Source organism: Engraulis encrasicolus, chromosome 3 (assembly GCF_034702125.1).
Source record: "Engraulis encrasicolus isolate BLACKSEA-1 chromosome 3, IST_EnEncr_1.0, whole genome shotgun sequence".
NCBI lineage: Eukaryota > Metazoa > Chordata > Actinopteri > Clupeiformes > Engraulidae > Engraulis > Engraulis encrasicolus.
This window is the reverse complement of record NC_085859.1, coordinates 28,585,059-28,610,058: the sequence shown is the minus strand read 5'-3', so window position 1 is coordinate 28,610,058 and position 25,000 is coordinate 28,585,059. Positions and strand designations below refer to the sequence as shown.

The window sequence follows — 25,000 nt, the reverse complement described above, 5'->3', positions numbered from 1 at the left end:
TGTGGGATCTTCTTTTGAGGATGGTTGAGAGTGCTGTGGATGTGCCATGGGTCTTGTTTATCCTGGTTGTAAGCCTGCAGCACCAAATAAAAGAAAAAGCTAGTTCTGATTCATTAATACGACAGTGACAAATTCCCATGGAAAATGCTGTCCATGTTAAAATGTTATCATTCTAGCATACAGAGAAGTGTCTAAATGTTGACACAATGAGCAACATTTTGAGCAATGCTTCAGGCCGACGCTGCTTTCACACATGGGAAAGGGGAAACTTCGACCATTATCACCAATATTGGGCACCAGGGCTTTATAAAGATGAAATGAGAACAAACTCAGAGCAGCAGCCAGCTTTTGGTGATCATGCAATCCCAAAACAGCAACCCAATCATGATGTTGCCAGGCAACATTGCTGTTAAAGACTGAAACATTTGTTCTCTGCTGTTGCTTGTTGCTTGCTATTACACTTAGCTATTGAATTCTAATAGGACAGAAATATATTTCCACCGTTTCCTACTTAGTATAGAACTTAGTGTAGTGTTAGAAACGCAGGCCAAGGGTGTGTTTCTCGAAAGTGTAGTTATTTGCCAGTTAGCAACTTGGGTAGTTGCCAATAGGAAATTGCATTGCAACGTCAAAGTAGCTAACAGTTACCAACTATGGTTTCGAGAAATGCACTCCAGATCTTGAAGGTGTCCCAAACTTCCCACAGTGTTTTGGCAGTTATGAGATTCACAGAGGGTCTTTGGCAAGACAATGAAGAGATTCCTGCTGGGGAGCTGATGGGATGTGCTGCAGTGCATGTGTTGTGTGTTATGGTGTTATGTGAGTGTGTGTGGTGTGTTGTGGTGGTTTGTGGGCGTATGGTGTGTGTGTATGGTGTGAGAGCATATGGTGTGTGCATTGTGTGGTGGATATTGTGTTTTGCTGTCTGTTATAGTGTGCAAGCCTGAACTATGTGTTGCGTTGTGCAGATGTGTGGGTTGTGGGGTGTGTGTGATGTGCAAGTCTGAGGGTGTCGTGCACGATGGTGTGGTGTGCAATGGTGTGGTGTGTGAACGTTGGGTGTGGTGTATGATGTGCAAGTGTGATTCCAGTGCTTTTTGGCCAGAGAGAGAGAGAGAGAGAGAGAGAGAGAGAGAGAGAGAGAGAGAGAGAGAGAGAGAGGAGAGAGAAGAGAGAGAGAGAGAGAGAGAGGAGAGAGAGAGAGAGAGAGAGAGAGAGAGAGAGAGAGCGAGAGAGAGAGAGAGAGAGAGCTATGTTGCTTGTTGCTTTGGCAGATAGCCTTCTGATTTCATGCCAGGCTTGGTGGGTGGTGGATTGGATGGATGGTCAGATGGACTTGTTGTGGGCCGACGATGCCGCTCACAAAGTTTGTGTGTGTGTGGGTGGGGTCAGGGCCGCTGACAGCTTTTGCTGGGCCCAGGGCAAAGTCATCTGAAAGGACCCCCATTACAATACATACAATGTAATGAAAACCCAATTCTGTGCCCCCTCTCTCCCTGGGACCGGGGCAACTAACCCCTCTGCCCCCCTTTGTCAACTACTCTGGGTGGGGTGGCAGCTTAATATGTACACATACCATAATGCTCCTTGACGACACAGGAATAGCATACTGTCTTGCATAGGCTATGCCGTCTATAATAAAGATGCTGAGTTATTTATTGTTGCTCTATATTCAGTCTTTACATTTGTTACATTGTCATGCTTTACTGTGTTGAGAATTTTAGTATTTGATATGGCGGGGCTTTCATCAGTGCACATCTCATTTCAAATTAAAAAATATATATATATATTTAAAAACAAACTGAGTGAACCTGATGACGCACGGAGGCGAGGCGTGTTGTCCGCTCTGAAATAAAGAGCAAGAAGTCAAATAAGTGTGCGGTAAAACTTCTTTCTTTTGGAATATTGAACCCTCCTGCCTTTACCTGCACCTAGACGCTGTGCATGGATCTTTGAACTGTTGCAATATTAAATATATGTTTGCCTGTCTGCTTCTCTGTCTTCACAGAATGTTTGGTGACAGTGTGATTCCCCTGCCCCACATATATGGTGCGCGGATCAAAGGCGTGGAGGTCTTCTGTCCTCTCGACCCCCCTCCCCCGTACGAGGCTGTTCCAGGAGTCTCCACAGCCTCCCCAGGCTCCCCAGCCTCCCCTGCTCAGGTGCCCTTGCATGACAGATTTTTTTTTTAATCTCTGAATACTAGCGTTGTAATTTTGGTGTTACCAGAATGGCAATGACAAAGTCGAAGTGTATTACTGAAGGCCCTGTGTTATGTCACAGTAGTGTAGTGCTATGGTAGTTAACTTTTCAGTGGCTGATGGAACAACGTGCATTATGGGGCTTGACACATTAAATATGAAGATTTTAAATGTTACACAAAATCGTGGTTTAGTTACTTCTGTTTTGTATCTTGCAAATGACACCTGTAAACCAGATGTGACCATTCCATTATTGCATTACAGTACAATGTATTTAGCAGATGCTTTTACCCAAAGTAACTTGCAAAGAGGACAAAAACAGCAACATAGTGTGTGGACAGAGAAATACAGAGTGTGTATGCAGTGGTGTAGTCTACTTTTTATGGTGGGTATACTGTGTATTTGAGCATTTCTTGAAGTGGGTATACTGTATATATTTGTGCTATTCAAAAAAATGGAATACTCAATTTTAAGTGGGTATACTGAAATCCCTGAAATTTAGAAGTGGGTACCGGTATACTCCGTATACCCGCGTTCTACGTAGACTACACCACTGTGTGTATGCCAGCATGTCAAGTTCATGCAGGAGTGGCTTTGGGATCTCAGAGGCACTCTCCAAAGAGAAAAATCTTTCAAGGTTGACATGGATGGCCCTACGCTGTCACAACCAGAGCCAGACAGCATGTTCAGAAAGAGAAGCTCCTGTCGCATACTGTATATTAGTGCAAGCTAAATCATTGAGTGGCTAATACAAGAAGAAAGAAGACATGTCAAAGTTTACTTAATCAATCTAGTTTGTTCTCCTTTGATCGCAATCAAACCACTCTTTTGAAGTGATATGAGAAAAGAATGTTGAGAACATATTTGAAGTTTTTCAAATGTGCAGGGCAATAGTGTGGTTTAACTCTTATCTTTTAATATCCCTCAAATGAAACTTGTCATGGTAACAAATAGTGATGCGCTATTTTCGATAGTTCTTTATGTGGGCGGGTAAAATTAGATGGAGTTTGAGGGGAGATAATCTTAACATGACCTTCTGTGCTTTTCTCAGAGGGCCAGCAGATTAGCAATGTGTCGCACAGTTTATTTTGGCCGCAGTCAGCCCTGCTCTTTCACTCAACCACCCACACACCCGCCGACCCCCATTGCTCTTTAAAAAAAAAAAAAAACGAGCCTCTCTCTTTCTCTTCCTGCCCCACCCCCAGGAGACACAGATCCAGATGACTGACCTCACAGATGGGCTGACGGAAAGCTCGGACACCGCGTCGTCCATCAATGGTGAGTTTGAGTAACTCCTCAGTGTTTTAATGTTTTGTATACATAGGTTTACAATCCCTGGCTGCGCGACCCTGGCTGCGCACTGTTCAACCTCTGATTGTTGGAAACTGTTGTCAGTCATAAAATGAGCTTACATTGTTGGCTGCTTAGCATCTTGCCCCTCCTCACCACACAAATGTTTGTAAACGAAAAATCCATGTATACAGTTAGAGGTATAGCATCTAATTGCAGTCCCAATGCACGTTTGATTACATGTCCACTCCCAATTTGAAATCCTCCTCATAGACCCAGCTTTACACTAGGGTCCCATGTAAATGAGTTCCCCCCCCCCCCCCCCCCCCCCCCCCACCCCACCCCCCCCCCCCTCCGCCCCCCCCCCCCCCCCCTTTCATCACAACGACACCCCTGATGGTGAGTATCCGGGCGAATAGACCAGCCGCAACAAGATTCAAGCGACAGAGAATAGCTTCTGTGCAGCAAGAGCGATTTAAGTGACTAGAGTATGTCCGTTAAAAGTGGAATGCAAGCATTCCAACATTCCCATTGGCTGTGGCGGCGAACTGCGTCATAGTTAATTTGCATAATATTCCCAGGAGTTCAACCAGAGCCATAGAGGAGTAGAGTTGCGCAAATGGAGGACCAGGAAATTATTGCAGCCCCGCCTTTCAACGAGATCGAGGTCGTGCCTAAAGTGGCTGTCTTTCCATAGACTCAACATAGAACCACCACATAAAAAGCCAAAAATAAGGACTAATGAACTATACTGCGTGGTAATCACCACAAATATGTAGCCTATCAACTGTCTCGGTAATGATAATTACAACAGTTTTACCATCTGTGATGTTTATCTGAAGTTATTACTACGAAAAAGAAAGTCTTGTCATATTCCCTGCATTGCATTGCATTGCATTTGCTGTGTGCTACGCCCACTTCTAGGAACTAACATTCACAACGCTGAGCAGTTCTGGGACGCTAAACAACTAATTTTGCTAATGCTAAAGTGGGCCCTAGCACACAGTGGAGATTGCCCGACTCTGTTTCTATATGGCTCTGAGTTCAACTACAAACCGTCACTGTCGTCGCGCGAATCGCCTATAGTCGCCCGAATCGCTTTCAGAGAACAGCTTTCTTTCAAGTGTTGGCCTGTGCTTCACTGTGCTATACTTACAGTCACCATGGCCCAGTGCTATTCAAGACGTCAGTGTCCACACTGCACCACTTGATAGTGTGGCCATGATACTGCCACTGAAGAGCAAACAGGAGCCAGACAGCACATTTCAGTTCCACACTATACGTACAGCCTTGGTCTCATTAGCCGCGCTTCAGCGGCCCGGGGCCGCCCGGGGCTCAGGAGAGTGGCCGGCTCGGAGCTGCCGGCCCCGGGCCATTTTTTGCCTGATCGGACTCATAGCCGACCCCAGGCACATTCAGGTACACGCCTTGTTTGTGAAACGTCAGTCGGGCACAGCCCACTTTCGCCCCAAATCACAGAAGGACAACAACAGAACAACGACAAAGAAGGAGAAGAAAACGGAGCAAACTCTGCTGGAGCAGGTCGCCGTTTGGCTAGCCTACGGACAAAGACGACAAGAACTGCAAAGAAAATGGCTTGCCTTTCAAGAACAGTTTTATTACATGGCAAAGTTGTCGATTCAGAAGCTGTATGGGACGCAGCGCATGTTAAGAAGACAAAGACGCATGAAAATACGAGCAGCTCGACAACTGAGAGAGTGAACAGAAGGAGACGTGCGAACATGCCCAGTTAATCCCCCCAATAGCGCACAGAAGCATGAGCCCCGGACATAGCGAGACATGAATGTGCAGGTAATTGAATAAGTTACCATGTGAAAGGAGACCAAATCCCGGAGACATAGCACCTTCATCAGTTGCTATAGAAAATTATGAGCCCCGGACATAGCGACACACCCCCTCGTTGCGGCGTGCCACCTGTCTATTCATGGTGAATGTGCAGGTAATTGAATAAGTTACCATGTGAAAAGAGACCAAATCCCGGAGACATAGCATCTTCATCAGCTGCTATAGAAAATGATGAGCCAGGGGAATAGCGACTATTTATTAAAGTAGCCACGGAAGTAGCGTAGCCTACAAGTCGTTCAATCTGCATAACATCGGTGTGTGTCCTGCAGGGAATTCTAAGTGTGCGCACTATGGCACATGTCTGCAAAACGTATGCCTATGGTTTAGTATGTCTGCAAAACATGAGACACTAGGGCAGCAGAGTGAGGATGATTTTAAATAGGCCTAAGTCAATAACAGCTGTGCTTTACTGTGTAATAATGTGGCTGCATGGGGGACTTATCGCTAAATTCTGGGCAAATTATTAGTTTGGGGTGTTTGGCTTTCTTATGGCATAATTTCATAAGATGCAACTTTGGCACTTCTGTTTGTGTTTTTAAAGTTATTTAGCCAACATAACTTTTTTGTTGTTATCAGGGCATCATGGGCACCACTACACTTAAACTTGGGATGTCATAGCTAAGTCATGTCGGCTTTTTTCTGCTTTTAGCCGCCAACTCTTGTGCCATTATCGTGATTTGGCATGCTTTCCACTGGACACCAATAAAAAGTGTCTCACAAATACTCACACATGACATTTATGTCGGCTTATTTAGCTTTTGCGCTATTATCGCAGAAGGTCTGGTAGGCTATATCGCACGTGGGCTATATCGCCCGAGGTTGACCCCGCCTCCGAGCCTCGGCGGTGCTTGCTGGCCCATCGAATTCGACGGGCCAGGGAAAGCGGCCCTTAGCCCCACAACCTGGCCCGGCGGCCATCTTTAGCACCTAGCCCCCTTTTGATGAGATCACCGTCAGCCCCCTTTTGTCCGGGCCAGCCCGGGGCTGGCCCTGCAGTGAGACTAAGGCTAATATTGATGACTCAGAAGTCATCAATGTTTAGGCACATTTGTGAACGAAGGACCCTTTTGTTAGAGGAATGCCCAATCTTTCAGACGTTACGTGATGTCTTCTTCAGAACATCATAATCAACCCATGTCCATTTGCCACAATCAAATGAAAATGAAGGGAGTGAACTCTCTGAACTCCTGCTATATCTCTCTGCTTCTCTTTGTGTTTCTTGTTGTTTCTCCTTCCCTCATTCTGTCTCTGTCTGTCTCTCTCTCTCGCTCTCTCTCTCTCTCTCTCTCTCTCTCTCACACACACACACACACACACACACACACACACACACACACACACACACACACACACACACACACACACACACACACACACACACACACACACACACACACACACACACACACACACACACAGACCAGAGGTCGCTCCCGAGGTTAGCCAGCCACTCCCTGTTCCCAGTCGGACCGGACCGCAGGGTCCACTGTTGGCCCTACCAAACTATGTTTGGCTGAGCATGATGAATGGCTTCCCATCCTCTTGAGCGGCACAGCCAGAGAGAACCAAGAGTCAGTGAGTGTGGAGCCATGCAGAACCAAGCCAAGAGTCAGTGTGTCTGCAGCAGCAGTGCTCTCCTGAGGTGCACCGGGCTTGGACTGGAGGGGGCCCTCAGCTTGTTGGAGTGCTGTTTTTGTTTGTTAGAGAGAGAGAGAGAGAGAGAGAGAGCGAGAGAGAGAGAGAGAGAGGAGAGAGAGAGGAGAGAGAGAGAGAGAGAGAGAGAGAGAGGGAGAGAGAGAGAGAGAGAGCAAGCGAGAAAGAGAGAGGAATGTGTTCTGTTGTTTTCCTGAAGTCAGTGTAAGGTCAAACTGGAAGGAATTCCTGGAAGTCATAGTCTGACACCACAAGGCCAGTATGTTTACAACCTTAGATTCTACGGTCTATATTTTGCAGGAAGAGTCTAGACACTTCTTGAGCTGTTACAGATAGAGGAAGGGATGCCAGAAGTGCAAAACTATTACGAGTTGAATTTATACCTACAGACAAGTGACCAGGAACCCTACAGTGCGTCTGTAATAGATACCTGTTAGCATACAGTATGTATCTCAGGCATGGAACATTTTGTAAACCTCCCTCCCGACACTTCAAAACATATACAGCACACTACTGACTGAGCTAATGACCTATCTTGTGGATCGTTTGATGGTGTGCCTGCTTCTAATTGAGACTGAAGACACAGGCAGATCCCTTTCGGGATTTGTTTTCTAGTCTGACAGATCTAATGGCCTGGCTTTTGGCTCTCTTGTCTCTTTTTCCTACTTCTAATATTGGTGCAGCTGAAACGTTGTAGATTTGAGACTGCAGACAGATGTCTGTTTTTTTTGTGGTTTTTTTTCATGGTTATTTTTTTAAAGAAGCCCCTTGTGACACGGCCAGTCGACTTGACCATTGACCTTTTAACCTGTAAAAGTGGGGCTTGTTTTGGTTCAGACAGCAGCTGCCTGCAGACGGCGACCTCTTCCGCCTCCGCCCCAGCAGCGGCGGGTCCGGCGGTGCCCCAGCCCCCCAGCAGGAGGGCCCAAAAGCAGCAGCAGCAGCAGCAGCACCTACGCAGGTCCAGCAGCGACCCGGTGCTTCTGGACCTGGCATTTAAAGGTAGGCAGCAGCCATTTGTCAGCCGTACTATTTCTGTCAGACTCTTCCGCTATAGTCGTGTTTCTCAACGGGGGCGGTGGGGAGCCCTAGGGGGGCGTTGAGAAGGATACAGTTGAGCCGGGGCTGTGCTTAGCCATCCTTGGAGGCATTAGTCAGTTTAATTTTTTTAATACTACAGGGGGTGTTGGTAGGCTTATGATGAAGTCAAGGGGGCGTTGGGAGGCTTAGGGTGAGGTCCAGGGGGCGTTTGTTCAAAAAAGGTTGAGAACCACTGTGCTAGAGTCTGTGGCGGAGGAAGGACGGACGCCAGAGCTACATAATGTAGAGGTCCAACTTCAAGAAATACATTCTGTTCCGAACATGCTCCATCTTTAGAATGAATGTTTTAGCAGCTACGCCGGTCCAACAGCAACACAGTGCTGCTAGGTATGTAGTATGCATTAACTTCAGAAGGCAGACTGCTGCACATCCCAATTGAAGGTACTGGACAAAGGCTGGTGCAAGTTTTAGAGTGAGGAGTCCATACACTTCAAATCCTTTTACCGGTATTTTATTCCATGGCAGAAATGACTAAGACACACACACACACACACACACACAAAGGATTTCAAGTTTGCAGACTCCTCACTCTGAAGCTAAAGGTGGGCAGCAGCCATTTGTCAGCCGTACTATTTCTGCTGCCAGACGCTTCCGTCAGAGTCTGGGCTGGAGAGGAGACGCCAGAGCGACATACGTACTTGTACATTAGAGGCCCCAGCAGACATTCGGTTAAAAGCACAACTTAAAAACACACTCTGTTCCGAACATGCTCCATGTTTAGACTTTATATTTTAGTTATGCTTGAAGGTGGCAACAAAGAAGGATGTAAAAAAAAGAACTACTGAGGTGTTTCAACACCTAGAGCTGCGTTTCCAGGTATCCAAGGTTATTTTTGGAGTTTCTGAAATGTCTAGCAGGGTTTGAAAGGTCTCAGAGGAGCTTAGAGATCATGGGTACATCTGTTTTCATGAGTACTGTGCATCTGTGTCAAATGGTGGGAATGTCGAGATGGGGAAGGCAACAGGCAATGATCTAGTGTAGAGCTTTTCCATGACTGTGGCTTTGATGATGCTCTGTGAGAGTCTGGGAAATGGCAGGAGGATCCTTACGACATCACACAAGAATTGTCAGATCAAGCAGGCGAGATTAGAAGGCATCACGGTACTTATCAAGCATATAAAATGAGCTACATACCAGTACACAACACTGAGCCGATTTGCTAACTCAGGACTCAGCCTAACGGGTCTTCTGATGTGGCTTGCTTGGGGAAATGGGAAATGGGGGGTGGTGCGTGGAGGGTGGGTGGAGGGTTTGTGTGCAATTCTACATGAATAAACAGAAGTTGCATAAGTGCTCGAGGTCAAACTTGTTCATCGTGACTTGCATGCACTTGCATCAGTCTCCCATTAGCGTCGCGGCTCATCGACATCTTAAGAATGATGTGAAAGACGCGACTTGAAATGTTTACGAAGTCAAAAGGGGGAATTTAAAACAGGAAACAGATGTCGTATTATTACAAAACATGAAATAAGAAAACCCCACATCCTGTGTGTGTGTCTGTGTGGGCGGATGTGCGTACTGCGTAGCCTACTTATAGCTGGTGGAATAAGCGGGATAGCTGATAGCCTTGCTTTCGAGTGTAAAGGTCTGATGACAGGGCTCCAAGGGTTTGGTGTGAACGCTTGGCTCAGTCTGCCTTTTCTCATCGTAAATCTGCAGTCTGCCCCCATCTGTCAGTGGACACATGAGGAGCCCTTTAAATATAGCCCCTGACAGCTCTCTGTTACCGGCGAGGCCATGGGCTACCAAGGGCTTGCCTTGCTCCCTGCAGCTCGGCTTAGTGGCAGCCAGGGCCGCTGACAGCCTAGCTTTGGCCAGGGTCCGGAGTCGGACCGAAGTCATCTGAAAGGACCCCCGCCTCCAATTGAGTGAGGTTGTATGTGAGGTCGCTGCCACTGGTGGCCCCTGGAGTGAAGTTTGGTTCCCAGCTACACAACCCCATGCTGGCTGAAAATTTGAATGTCACTGAAATCCAAGAGAGACATATACTAGCGGGTTGTCATTCTGAATGGCCCCTGTTATAAACTTGCTGTTGCCAGAATGGCGATGACCAAGTCACAGTGTATTAATGAAGACCCGGTGTGATGTCGTAGTTGTGTAGTTCTACCATAACAGCTTTATTCTCATCTGCCTTTGGTGATAGTTAATTATCTTCTATCTGTAGTAACGCAATATGGATTATTTTTCTTCTCTTTTATTTTTCTCTACTCTTTAGCACATTGAATGACAACTATGTACAGGGTTCCCACTGGTGCTTGAATTCCTTGAAAATGCTTGAATTTCAATTAAGTGTTTTCAAGGTTGTGAAAATGCTTGAATTTTTGGTGAATTGCTTGAAAAGGCTTGAAATTTGTGTCAAGTCAAACTCGGTAAGCCAAATAATGGAAAAAAGTTGTTTAGGCTCATCAAAAATCGAAGGGAGTGAGACGTCAGATGGGATTTGCTTTTCGACACCCTAAAATTTATGAGAATGCAGGAAATTGCATCTTAAAAACACAAAAATGTGGTGCTTGAAGGTGCTTGAAAAGTGCTTGAATTTGTTCATGTAAAAGGTGTGGGAACAACCCAGTATGTATGATAATCTGCTATACAAGTCATTTTGATTGATTGATTGATTGATCAATATGGTAGCACAGTCTTTTCAATGGCCAGTACAGTAGTTCCACTAGCGGAGCAATGCACATTATGAGGATACAAAATGCAATGGCTAATGGCCTCACCATAGAAGCTGCATTGACTGGGGGCATCTCACAGTTGTACATGCTGAGTGAAGCATGAAGCCAAATGTGTGATTCCTTTTTTGTTGTTGCTGGTCTTTTTCAACTTTATTTGATAGGACAGTGTTAGAGGTGGACAGGAGGCAAATTGGGAGAGAGACGGGAAGGTGTTGGCAAAGGACCCGGGGCCAGGAATCGAACCCGGGTCAGCCGCATAGCAAGCTGTGATGCTGTGAAAATGTGTGATTCCATCTAAACAACTCGCCTGTCAGACCTGAAAATGAATGTCATTCAAAGACATGTACAGGTGGTGGTTCTGATTTTTTTAAATGAAGTTGTTTAACGAAACTGCTAATAGTATGTGTGTGGTCTTGCTCGAGGGCCATTCCACAATGTGCTTCAATCAGATTTGCATTTCACTCTTTGGCAGTTTGTAGCTGAGGAACGAGCCAAATGACGCGTCTGCCCTTGCAGACATATTCAGGCCCACTTACTGTTGAGTGACACTCCCTCCCCAATAGTACATGTTGTGAGTTGTGTAATATAGTTGTCAGGTATGTTTGGCTGGATTGCTCTGTTCCAGGAGCCTACAGTACTGCTCGGCTCACCACTTTGCTATTTGCTATTCGTGGGTATGCCACAGTTTGGTGTGACATGGCAGACCAGGACCAATTGTGTGTGTGTGTGTGCGTGCGTGCGTGCGTGCGTGCGTGCGTGCGTGTGTGAACTGATGTAAGACTGATTGCTGTACTCAAGTGGGTGCTACACATGTATGTTTGCAAAGTGCAAGAATGTGTATTAGGTCTTTGTGCAAGTGTTGTATTTGTGTATTCATGTAAGCTAGTGTTTCTCAACGGGGGCGGTACATCCCCGCTGGGGGCGTTGGGAAGCCCTAGTGGGGCGTTGAAAAGGATACACCTGAGTGGGGGAGGGGCTTAGTTCTCATTGGGGGGCATTAGTCTATTTTATTTTTCAATACTAAGGGGGGTGTTGGGAGGCTTATGATTATATCAAGGGGGCGTTTGGAGGCTTAGGATGAAGTCAAGGGGAGCGTTTGTGCAAAAAAGGTTGAGAACTACTGTCAGACACAATATTTCGCTAAGGATTAATAAAAGTAATCTACTCTACTCTTCTCTACTATTCCTCCACCCCTCCATTCCCCCACTGCCCCACTCCTCATTCCCCACTCCAGTATCCTTCACTCCATAGACATACTGCAGTAAAGAATATGTCCATTCTCTTGTACTGGTTAGAGGGGCCTGTTGCTAGGCCTACTACAGACAATGGCCTCCTTTATATCAGACATTTAATTCAGAATTGACTCTATTGAATTTATTTCTGAACAATCAAATGAAAGTGCAATGTAAACTCGACAGAATTAATAATTCGGAATTAATAACATCATGTAGACATGGTCAACATAGCAGCAACATTTACATATTGTAGCCAATATACTGTATATTTTACACTCTTTCTCGTACTCTCTCTGTCACAGCGATGTGACTCAGTATGTACCCTATTGCAGTGAAGGCTGAACAAAGTTTCGTTCTAGACAAAGAGAAGAGGATGCAGTTTGCCAAGCGAGACACACACCAAAAAGATCTGTTTGTGCAAATAAATGGGTCAACTATTGTCTTCTAGGCATGGGTGGGTCAATTATTATGGGTCAATTATGGTTCAACTATGAATGAGCTATGCCTCAATGCACAATGATTCTCCCTAATTTAAAAGACAAGTTGTGATTGCGGATATATTGGGTAAATCACAACATGATCTTAAAGAACTACCACATGCTATTCTGAATGGATGAAATATAGACTATGTAACTACGTCTGTCTGGATGACCTGGGTCCAGCTATGTTTTTGGCCAGGTTATGTAATTCCTTGTCTATCTGTTTATTTATTGGTTGTCCTACAGTATAGCCCACCATAGTCAGAATGGCAATAGTCTGATATTCTATTCTATTCTATTCTATTCTATTCTACCTCTTTCTTTCTTTCTTTCTTTCTTTCTTTCTTTCTTTCTTTCTTTCTTTCTTTCTTTCTTTCTTTCTCTCTTTCTTTCTCTCTCCCTCTCTCTCACTCACACACACAATGTTCTTTTCCCTTTTTCTTAAATGTCCCAGCATTGTTTGTCTTTAACCCCCACCACCACTGCCAACGTAATTCCACTGCTTTTTTCTTTTGTTACTTACTATATCTCACATGCTCTCATACAGTACTGTACCTCTCTCCACCCTCACCCCCTACCCCCCATCCTCTCTCCCAACCCCACAGTATTGAGCTGCGAGGCAGCCACCCAGACAGACACGGGGGTGCCGGCACCCCATAGCAAAGCTAACGCCAGGCAGGCCCAGGCCCAGGCCAAGGCCCATGGAGGTGGCCAGACTCAGGGTGGCGGCGGCGCCGCCGCGTCCTCGTCCTTGGGGGCGGTGGTGACCCTGCGTCGTGGCGGCAAGGGCCCCCGGCGGCCGCGGCCCTCCTCCATGGTGGACTACCAGAGCTACCGGGACACCAAGCTGTTGGTGGCGCGCTTCCTGGAGCACTCGTCCTCCTGGAGCAGCCTGGCGCCCGAGGTGCAGGAGCTGGTCAACAGCATCAAGAGCATGCTGCACGCAGACGAGGAGCACATGGAGGAAGCCGTGCGCTGTGCCAGCTTCATAGACCAGGTGAGGTGTCGCGGAACCAGACGGATACAGTAGTCACACACTAGTACCAGAGATTGTTTAAGTATAGAGATATGCCAACATAATAGGTTGCTATGGGCACCTAACATGACCAGGTTCCGGTCTGCCTAAAGGGGCGTGTCATAATACTCCTAGCATTGGATAGAACAGTCCTTAGGTCTGCCTAGGTCTGCCTAAAGGGGAATTTCCCCCCCTCCACCTTGCAATAATAGAACCCGGAAACAATGGGCCAATGGAACCTCTCTCTCTACTCTCCCTGCTAGTACAGCTTTAGGGCTCGCAGTACACCCCTACGTCCCTCATGTCTCCTCACAGTACCAGTGATTCTGCCAGGCCTTAGGCTGTGGCTTCGCTAGGTAGAAGGTGCCTCGGATGGATAGTCACACACACACTACAGTTTTAGGCAGGGGTGAGGAACATTTTTCATTCGAAGGGCCACTTCAAATTTTATAAAGTAGGCCTACTCTCAGGGCCGTACCATGAACACAAACCAGGATTTCCGCCTGTACTTGAGGCATATTTGAAGGGAGCCATCTTTACAACAAACCCCACCTTCACTAGGTCCCCTGAAAATATAGCTTAATTGTATTGCAAATGTAATTTCTAAGACGGCTTTGGGGACTGGTTAAGACGGCCTCACGAAATTGTGGGTCCCACAGACAAGACAAAACTTTGGGCTCCACTTCTGTCTCATTTGTCCGTCCTTCCATCCGTCCCCCCCCCCCCCATACACACACACACCTTCACCCTAGTACCCCACCGGTGTCCTAGCTCAGTGGGAATAAGATTTATCTTATCCAAGTAGTCTGCAAATGTATTAATGTTATTGATGTTGAATTAATTTCACTAACTTAATTTCTGATAATGTGAATGTTCTAGAAGTGCTTGTGTTAATTGCAGTGGTACAGCGTGTTATCATATGATAATAACATATTGTCATCTTTGGGCATTGTGACAAAATGCAGTTTGCTTAGGAGTCGTGAGCAAGACCTTTATGACTCCAGTTAAATTATCACAACAGTGTGGTTTATAAACCCACATTTCAAACAATGTTTACATACTCTACGTGCTCAGCCGTTACTCTTCCCTGTCTCTTTGGGTATTTGTTTGCAGGTGTGTGTGTGTGTGTGTGTGTGTGTGTGTGTGTGGGGAGTTGACAGCGGGGGACAAAGGGGTCATTTGTCCCGGGCCCAGGGAGAAGGGGTGGCAGAACTGGGTTCTCATTACATTGTATATATTGGGTGGGGAGCCCATAAAGATGGCTTTGTCCCAGGCCCGGCTAAAGCTGTCAGCGGCCCTGTGTGTGTGTGTTTGTTTGTTTGTGTGTGCGTGCGTGTGTTTGTGCCTGTCTCTAAAATGTGCGTGTCTGTTTGTGTACCCCACAGGTCATCATAGGGTCAGAGGGCCCGACCTCCCGGCCTGCCGCTACTCCTACCCCCACTCCTCCTGCCCTGCTGACCCCCTCCACCACCTCCACCACCTCCTCCTCATCCACTGTGGCTGCCGCCCAGGCGGTGACCGCTGCCTCTGGGGCGGGGGCACTGGCGGTGTCTCCGGGATCCCTCCTGGCACAGACACTGCCCCGCAGGAAGCGGCCGGGCCAGCTGCACCTGAGCAGCTGCGGGGACCTGAGCACCTTCACCTGGGCCGAGCTGCAGCTGGGCGGGTCGGTGGACCGGCGTCGGCCGGGCTCCCGGGCCGCCAGCTCCAGGATGGGCTCCTCGTCCAGGTCGGGGAGCTCCAGGCTGGGCTCCAGGGCGGGGAGCTCGCGACTCGGGGAGCAGGACCGGCCGCACAGCCTGATTGGGGTGTTCAGGGAGACGGTGCTGTGAGTTGCTGGGGCGTACACTGACGTTTTAACCAAACCCCTGCCATCCCCAAAGCCTCTAAACTTAAAACCATCCCCAACGCAAACTTGTGGAAGCCAAACTACTACTACTACTACTACTACTACTCACACAGGGAGACTGTGAGTGCTGTGAGTGAGTAGAACTGTGATTGGCAATGTCAACCACCATCCTACCTTAAACCAACCCCAACACAGCTTTGTGTAAGCCCAACCTCCCACTCACCGAGGGAGAGAGCGCTGCGAATAGAGTGACAGCGCTGCAAACCCCAATTCCAAACCTTTATTGGAACTTCCACTCACCAATATGGTGCGGTGAGTGATTGGCACTGATGTGATCCCTTTCTGCTACCCCGACCCCCACCACACCCCTGACCCTGACCCGGACCGAAATTCACCCAGCCAGTCCTCCCAACACAACCCTGTGGCAGCCGAACCCTACCCTCACCTCGTGCCCTCTCTGCTGCCCTTTCACCTCTCGCCACAGTTGCCCACATGCCCACTAAAGAGACAGTTTTGTATTTCAAAGACTCACGGCTGTGACTGGGCTGGTGGCATGTGTTTTATTGGACAGCAATGCATTGTTTAAAGGTTTTTTTTTCTTTTTTTAAAAACTTGGACTGTTTTTATTAGCCCAGCTAAGGAGGCTGTTGTTTTTAGTTCTCGGTGTGGTTGTTTGTTTGTCAGCAGCTCAATGGGGGGTTTGGGGGGGGGGGGGGGGGGGGGGGGGGGGGGGGGGGGGGGGGGGGGGGGGGGGGGGGGGGGGGGGGGGGGGGGGTCATGGCACATGGTGGAACACTGTGGCTCCAGCCCGGGATAAATCATTCACATTGGTGGATCTGATCATTGAGCAGACACATTTGTTCTTTTTTTTCTAAGGTGCACTGTGTAATATTTTTTAGCAGTTTCTTTCTAGAATTCATGCTGCCCATTCACAAATGTTACCTTTTTCACAAATATTTAGCACCACCAACAAATTCTAAGGATTCATTATGACTGGGAAAATCGCACTTTTCATACATAAAAAGGGGGATGTTCTCCATGTCCGCCATTTTGAATTTCCAGAAATAGACATTTTTAGCTCCAAAACTTACTGTGCTTTGGTCATACTAGTACATTTTAGTGTATTATTTAACAATTTAGTATTTAGTTATTTAGTATTTAGTAAATATTAATGAAAATATCAACTTTGGCAGTAGGCAGCAGTTTCAATGAGCAGCATAGTTGCAATACCTACTGTGTCCACCATCCTATACAGTGCACCTTTAAGATATATATATTTTGACGCAATCCCCATTCTAAGAATACTGTTGTGGTGTTGCACAGTTCAATTAGATACACATAAAAAAAACTTCAGGAAATTCTGTCAGTTAACACTGGATCGTTAATGGGTGAGCCACTAAGACTACTACTGGGCTATAAATGTTCATTCATTGACCAAGTCAGTGCCTTTACCGTCACCTCCTGTCTCTTCTGCTCTGTAACCTGTGATATGGATACCTACTGTAAAGAGCACTGTGTCCTGTCGAAATGGTGTGCTTGGAAAAACGTTCGGCAGCCCCTTTGTGGAATAGTTGAAGATGTATGAAACACGTCGATTAAATGTTGTATTGTATTGTCCGCAATTGCTAGCCTGGTGAACCAGCGCCACCCGCTGGACGGCAAAATGTTTTGTCTACGGGTGGGTCTGGCCTCGCATAATGATTCAATGAAGCCAGAATGCCATGAATCTGGCAATCCAATTACAACGCAAAGATGTGTTTTGAATCAAAGCGGGCAGGGTTTTGAGGGAAGGTTGTTCTCATCAACAATCTTCGGATGTATTATGCATCGAGGCCAGACTAAATTAGACATCCACATTTAGTCTGGTTTATCAGGCTACGCAATTGCAGTTCTTTTTTTTTTTTTAACCAAAACATTGTGTTTGTGGGGGTTTTTTTTCTCCAAGAAATGTCCCTTTCAGTGCTGAATCCCAGGAAACTCATCCCATCACTGGCAGGAAACCTGAGACAGCTGTTTGTAAAGCCACACCATGGAGCATGCCTTATCTTCGCCATAACCCGACTCTATGGCACTAGACATATAGATTTGATGAATATTAAAGATTTAAGATTATGAGAAAATGCTGACAATCAAACGAATATGGAGGGAAGCAAATAAACTGTACAGTTGTGGAAAGCTTCTTCAAGTGTGCATGTGTTTTGTCTCGCAGTATAAAAAAGGTATGTTAAAACTGTGGCTTGAGTGCTCACAACTAATACTAGTTATCATGGGAAAACCTTGGGATACACATCTTGTTACACTGTCCAAAGAATTGACTTTGCATTATCATTGCTTCACATGGATTGTGGAACGCTCACTCTGGTAACCCCCTCACCAAAAAAAAAATAGGAGCACTAATTCGATCGGTTTTCCAAACAACTGTCTATTTACCAGCATGTGTACTTTCCCACACGATTGTCTGTTAACCAGGATATGCAAACATACCGTATGTCCATATGGTGTTCAGGTAAGGAGACACAAAAAACAGCAGGCAGTTAAGGAGACACAAACGACAGCAGGCAGATCTCTGTAAGTCATTTACTGTTGTAAATACTGTTACAAACATTCCAGCTATGGTGTAGGAATGTACAGTAGAGTAGCTCAAGAATTGTAACATCACGGAAAAAAGCTAGCAAATAAATAGACGTTGCTGTTGCTTTACAGAAGGTTTTTTTTTTTTTAAACCCCATCGTTTCCCGCCCTCTCAATATATTGACAAACATTATGTAAGATTAAGTACATTCAGAACAAGTGCATCATAATTCCCCATAGCCATCTGCAGTGAGACCCCCCCCCCCTCTACTCATCTCCACCATCTATCAGTGTTTGTAAGACAGACCTGGGAGTATGCCAAGAAGATGCTTCAGTAGTGACACAGGTTAAGATAGCATAGGGGTTGTGGTAAATCATCTAATAGAAGAGCCTGGTGTGCTAATTGTCTTAACAAAATGACTACTAGTAGGATATCTATTATGAGGTTAACCACTCTTCCTCTATGTTACGTAACTTGAGGTTCATCACTGAAGAATGTTGTTGGACTTACCCCCTACTACAGACCTTCCTATATCACCACACACAATAACCCCCAAAAACAGACACCTTTGGTTTGCTGCCATGTCAGCAGCACCCCCCCCCCTCCCCCTCTGTCTTCATGACATTATCATAACCTCTAAGGCCAATACAGTATGTACACATCGATCTACCGCTTGAAAAAAGTCACAGTCCTTTAAAACCACGAAGATCCCAATAAATGTTTCCAGTGTCCAATGTTTTTTCAGCGTGCTTCCACCACACCATTCTCTAAAGCTTCTTATTCCAACTTAGTCCTATTCGAAAAACACACGAAATAGCCATAAATATAGGTATCAGACAGTGCACTGTAAATGCATCCCTACGTCAACACCGCAGTCTAAGAGATCAAACTTCTTTGCAAGTGGGAGCAAGAAATTAAGAGTTCCTTTTTCCAAAGGGAGAGATTTAAGAGAGCTCTCCAAATATGAGTTGTCAGTTGTGTAGCACAGAGGGGAAAAAATAAAAATAAAACACAAATAAATCTGAAAAAAGTGTTCAATAATAACATCTTAAAATTGAGAGCCAGCACCTCTGTGGCCCATCAATAACCATTGCACAGCAGCATACACATATAGTATAGTATATTTAGTATGACTTGATTATCATTAGTTTTCTATGTTGTATACATATAACGCTATATATAGATATCATATAAATATATATTTATATTCATCTCCATTCCCCGCTGGTTTTGGTTTATGATGGAGTAAACGATCTTCATACATCACCCCCACTAATGAGCAGGAGTGATGAGGCATACAAAATGACTACAGACCATGCTGAACAGGGAAACAGAACAAAAAATACACTGACCAAAAAAAATGTGCTCACTCACACTCATCACACTGTGTCTTGCTCAATTAAGTTAAAAATAACACACACACACACACACAATGCAATTGTAAGGCCAAAAAAGATCTTCGGGGATGAGACGTATACAGTTTGAACAATCAGCGTATCGGGAGTAAGTTGGTTTCCATATGCAAGCCTGTGCTTCAGCAGAGAGAGGTAAGGGTAACTGGGTAAGGGGTTAGGATGGGTATGGGTATGGTACAAGAGGTGAGATACAGAGCAGCTGTAGCCCGGCAGGCCAGGGGTGCATTTCTAGAAAGCGTAGTTGTTAGCCATTAGCAACTTCGGTAGTTGCCAATGGGAAATTGCATTGCAACCAACAAAGTAACTAACATAGTTAGCAACTACGCTTTCCAGACATGCACTCCAGACCATTCATTTTGAATTAGTTCGTAATTCACATCGGTCTGATAACGCTTCTCTGGGGAGGGTTTAGTCAAAAATACTGGATAAGAGAAAGATAACGCAAACCACGCCCACTCAATGCAAAAGCGTGGGCTCAAGTTGGGTCTCCTAAGGGGGCGTTGTCCCCTCCTTCTTCTTCTATTTTTAAGGTGTTTGCTCAAGACGTGCGCTACCGCCATCTACAGCGCTAAGGGGACTTGATTTATTCTCAACCTCAGGACTCCGAAGGTCTCCTAACCGAAGGTCTCCTAGAGGGGCGTTCACCCGACATAAAGTGGATACCGGAAAAGAAACAAAATGACGCTTCTTGGTTAGATCCAGTTTCTTTGGTTTAGTCGTCCAACAGACGGCGAACGCACTTGGGCGCATAATAATATACCTCATGAACGCCAGCTGTCAGCGATTGGTCCACTCATTTCAAACCAGAGCTGAGCTCACTCCTCCCACCCAAGCGCTCCAGGCAGGGCATCAAGGATCCAGACCAAAAATGAAATACGAAGTAATTACTGTGGTCTGGCAAAACCAGGCTAGGGCAACAGGTCACTCCCATACGAAAAAGATATGTAGAAAACTTACATGATAATACAAGTAGTTTTATGTCGCATGAACGGGCCATTTTTATAGAGTCGTATGAGTAAACAAACATGCTGATTCCATGTACAATGTTTATATGCAGTATGTACATGGGATATGCATGTGTACCTTGAGGAAAATGAGGAATAGCCAATGTTAATATATATATAGTTCATTTTATATAGATCTTTTTCGTATAGGCTTGCCTGCACACGGGATATTCAGACAGGGCACAGCTAGATCAGTCCAGGGGTCCGTATCTCGAAAGCGTCTTTGCTAATGACGGTAGCAACGTCCTTCGTAAGTGCGACTCAACTCCCTCTCAACAGTGACGCTCACCACTAAATCCAAGGGAACGGTAAGACGATCTTAAGACGGTCTTAAGACGGTTAGCAACGACAAGAATCGAGAAATGGACCCCAGAACAGGAGTAGGCTTCTAGGAAGGTGAAGGGTGCCCTGCCACGTGGGGACACCTGTGCAAACGTGGTGTGTGTGGGGGGAAGAGGTGAATGTCAGATCAGACGGTTCTCCGTGGAGACAAGAGTCCTGGGACAAACAGTGGGAGAATTTTTGTTGTTGAGCAGGTAAGGAGAGGAAGGGAGGGAGGGGAGAGTGGAGAGGAGAGAGGAAGTGATAGAAGAGATGGAGAGAGGACTGGTGTGTGTGTGTGTGTGTGTGTGTGTGTGTGTGTGTGTGTGTGTGTGTGTGTGTGTGTGTAGTGCGCGTGTGTGTGTGTGTGTGTGTGTGTGTGTGTGTGTGTGTGTGTGTGTGTGTGTAGTGCGTGCGTGCGTGCGTGTGTGTAGTATGTGTACTGCGTGCCTGTGTGCGTCCGTGCCTGCGTGTGTTTGCATCCTGGGAGAAGTCCAAGTGCAAGGGAGGCAATAATGTTTTGGTACAGTACAGCCAACCCCCCTGTCCCGTCCCCTCCCGACTCCCCTCCCTGTCCTGACCAGAGGGGCGCAGAGAACACAATCAATCATTCAGTCTTCACAAGTCACCCATTCACCTTCACTGGCTCCAGAGAGAGAGAGAGAGAGAGAGAGAGAGAGAGAGAGAGAGAGAGAGAGAGAGAGAGAGAGAGAGAGAGAGAGAGAGAGAGAGAGAGAGAGAGAGAGAAAAGGAAGAAGGGAGTGAAAGTGGAGTGAAGCATCAGTGTCGGAGAGATGAGTGGCGTGTTAAAGGGGCAGCAGTGGAGCTCGAGTCAGAACCGGGCCTATAGTCTGAAGGGCCTTGCTTCCTGTACTGCCAACAGAATGGCTCAGTCGACCCACGCGCCGCGGGCTCAGAGCAGGGCTCTTTTCCACACCTCCGTCCGCTCAGGGGAGGAGAAGGTCAGATAGATAGACAGCCGTCATCAGTCCTTCAAGTTTATTTTCCCACGTCGAAAAGGTAAACACAGCAAGAGTCCATCCATCCGATACATCCAATACATCTATACATCTTTCTGTCCAGGGGTGCATTTCTCGAAACTATAGTTGCTAATTTGGCAAGTTACATTGTTGGTTGCAACGCAATTACCCATTGACAACTATCCAAGTTGCTAACTGGCTAACAGCTATGCTTTCGAGAAACACAACCCAGGCATCCAGAGCAGGGCTTCCTGAGACTGGGGCTATGGGCATTTGTCGTGTGACAAGAAAGCAGAGAATGTGCACTGCACACCAGTGGTACTGATGCTGGACAAATAACAAAATAACTGAAGTAAATGATAAATGTCCGTAACACTGTTAACGCTCCCAGTTGTTTAATCATATGGCACAATGTTTCGGACCTCAGTCCTTCTTCAAGTGCCTTGGGAGCATGAACAGTGTTGCGAACATTTATCATTTACTTAATTTCTCATGGGACGTCAGACAGCTTCGATTCAATGCGTTCGAGGCAGGGATAAATTGCATCCATTGACTTAGACATGCCCTGTACATACACGCTACTATTTCCTGCCAGAAACTGGTAGTTGTATATGGGTTGAAAGACAATTTTTGGGGCTCAGAGGTCAGGTGGCGCAACGGCATCTAATGCCCCTAAATGAATTGGTAATTGGTGGTTCATATGCTGCACTGTATATGCCTGTTAGATAGTCCACTGAAAACAAATCAAGAAAAATCCATACAATAGCAGCACTGGCTGTTGTTGTGCCGCCCTGATGTGTGCTACAACTGAAACGTCACTGGCCCATATAGCTGTTTCGCTTCAAAGTGGAATAGGGCCAACTGGAGCTAATGGGGCTCCTCTAACTCACACACACACATTAGGGCTCACTTGGAAAAGAGGCAATTGCCTCAATGTGACTACACTAGTAAAATGAAGGAGAAATAAAATAAAAAACACATTCGACAATGGGGGGATGAGACATCCAGACCCCTACCGCTTTGTATCGAATAAAAATGGTGCCACAGTGCGCCACCACTGATTCTGTGTACCTTCTACAAACGTACATTTTATCTCTCTAACAGAGGCAAAATACTCTTCCTTATGCTAAAGTACTAAACATCAACATTGCTTTAAAAAAAAACAAAAAAAAAAACACAATTTCACATTTTCAAGGATGTCATATTTTTATATTAAGGGTTTTTTTGTTTGTTTTTTGGTCATTTCAATACCATGACTCGATGTCCCAATGTACCTAAACACCTTCATCAAGCCACAAAACAAACAACCTACACTTGAGAAAATACCAAATGTCTGGAACATCATTGTCAACCCAGATAACTACTTTAGCCCCTTAATGCGCACCGTACCTCCTGTGGCACGCTGTAATAGATATGGAAAGTTAACTACTAGTACTACACTACTATGACAGTGCATGGAGCCTTTAGTAATACATTACGACTTGGTCATTGTCATTATGGTAACTGCTAATTTATAATGCCGTGCCTTAAGGGGTTAACCATCTTTAAAAATAACTACATTTCTCGTCCACTCTGTAAACCTATCTTTAAGACATATATTTTTTAGTGTTTATGATGGCCAAAATATACCAAAATATTATATAGCTTAAAATGAAACAAATAAAATGTAAATACTGAAAGATAAAATAAAATAACACCTGCATTTTCACCACATGTTCAAGTAAAAAGTTTGTAACACAACATTTGTCAATGGCCCAGTGAAAACAGCAGTCCGTCTGGCATATAATGTACCGTAAAGATTCAACAAACTCGCATTAGAAAGGATAAAGGATCAATAAGGATGTGCTGCAGGAAAAATACCAATGAAGTAGAGGACCATATTGCACACAAAATAAACAAAATAAAACTGGAATGCATCTGATGCTCTTCAGAAACTCACAAATGAATTGAACTGAGTACCTTGACTTAAACACAGAAAAAAATAACCATCTCTCTTGTTTCTCTTACATGTAGTTCATATTATACATTTGTACAGAAGCCTAAATGTCTTCTACTGTACAAATGTCTTAAAATTAGTACCCTGACTTTAGCACAGAAGACGGCATCTTTATTACTTCTGTTAGCTCAAATTATACATTTGTACAAAACTTGTTTTGTGTACCGTAAATGCCTGGGACAAATCTTGTTGAGTCTATTTTGAGAGCAACACGGCAGTTAAGTTTCCTCCCATATTAGAGACAGATGTGTTCTTCTCACTGCGGTAAATCCCTCAGCCTCAACCAGAGAACGGTAGGTGGTGTTCTCACCTGATTGATTCAGAATTTCATGCTTTTAAATAGCGCTGTATAAGTAGTAAGAATTACAAAGAGACTACTGTCAGCATGTCTTTGGGGAAAACAAAGAAGCCTTTCATTTTGCAGCTAGGCTACCATTTTTCTTTCTCTTCTTTTTCTTGTTTCTTTTCTAGGAGCATGGTTTTTACTGGAATTCCACGGACTGGGTCCAATGTTTGCTCCAGATTATGTGAGTGGTTGTGTCAAGATCAAAGCTGGCCTTTACGACAGGAATGGAAAGTAAATAAATCTTGGAATGTCTGATGAGCTCGCCAAGGTAAAAGGGAAAACAAAGAAAATATGGACGACAAAAAAAAAGAAATCTCTACATAAACACGACCTTCACTCGTTTGTAAAAGAAAGTCTGTTTACACTTTATTTTAACGGTTCACTGTTATACATTAAGTGGTTTAATAACCAGTGTAATAACCATGTTATACCAATGTAACACCATGTACCGATTTTGTACTTACATCTAGGGTTAGGGTTAGGATTAGGGTTGGTACATGCTGTTACACTGGTATTACATGGTATTAAATATTGTTACACTGGTTATTACACGGTTACACTATTACACCTAATGTGGTAGATCCACTGTAATAGTGAACCATTAAAATAAAGTGTAACCAGAAAGTCTTCTCAACCGCTCTCTATATTCACACTGGCATGGCAAAAACAAACCTGTGAATGCAGCCAAACAAATAGTGTTTTCAGGCCAAACACTCAACATAAATAACTTTCCAAAGTGTTATTTTTTCCATCTTAAGGACCACATGCAATAAGAAATATAACTTGATTCTGGTCATACTGTAATCTATTGTATTTCTTTCTCTATCAAACAATCTACCAACGACCCAATCAATCAATCAATCAATCAATCAATCAATCAATCAATCAATCAATCAATCAATCAATCAATCAATCAATCAATCAATCAGTCTATCTACCCACAAATCTCTATCTCTCTTTAGCCAACTGAGCATCCACCTCCCGCAGCCCCCCCAGATCCCT

General features: G+C 45.3%; 2 protein-coding genes across 3 annotated transcripts in view; one reads left to right on the top strand and one right to left on the bottom strand.

Moving 5' to 3' along the window:
• Window positions 1-16,055, top strand: part of fam189a2 (family with sequence similarity 189 member A2) — a 44,631-nt gene extending 28,576 nt beyond the window's left edge. Inside the window, exons 7-11 of one of the 2 annotated variants that reach the window (XM_063195143.1) lie at window positions 2,009-2,162; window positions 3,407-3,479; window positions 7,848-8,012; window positions 13,106-13,497; window positions 14,901-16,055. In XM_063195143.1, the coding sequence (XP_063051213.1) occupies window positions 2,009-2,162; window positions 3,407-3,479; window positions 7,848-8,012; window positions 13,106-13,497; window positions 14,901-15,347 (1,231 nt within the window). In that variant the 3' untranslated portion in view covers window positions 15,348-16,055. The remainder of the gene's footprint in view (window positions 1-2,008; window positions 2,163-3,406; window positions 3,480-7,847; window positions 8,013-13,105; window positions 13,498-14,900) is intronic. The other variant, XM_063195144.1, reaches the window with a different exon arrangement.
• Window positions 16,056-23,208: 7,153 nt separating this feature from the next.
• apba1a (amyloid beta (A4) precursor protein-binding, family A, member 1a) overlaps window positions 23,209-25,000 on the bottom strand; it is a 104,421-nt gene continuing 102,629 nt past the window's right edge. The window contains exon 17 of the mRNA XM_063194412.1: window positions 23,209-25,000. This exon is cut by the window's right edge and continues 668 nt beyond it. The gene's annotated coding sequence lies outside the window, so the exon portion shown is untranslated.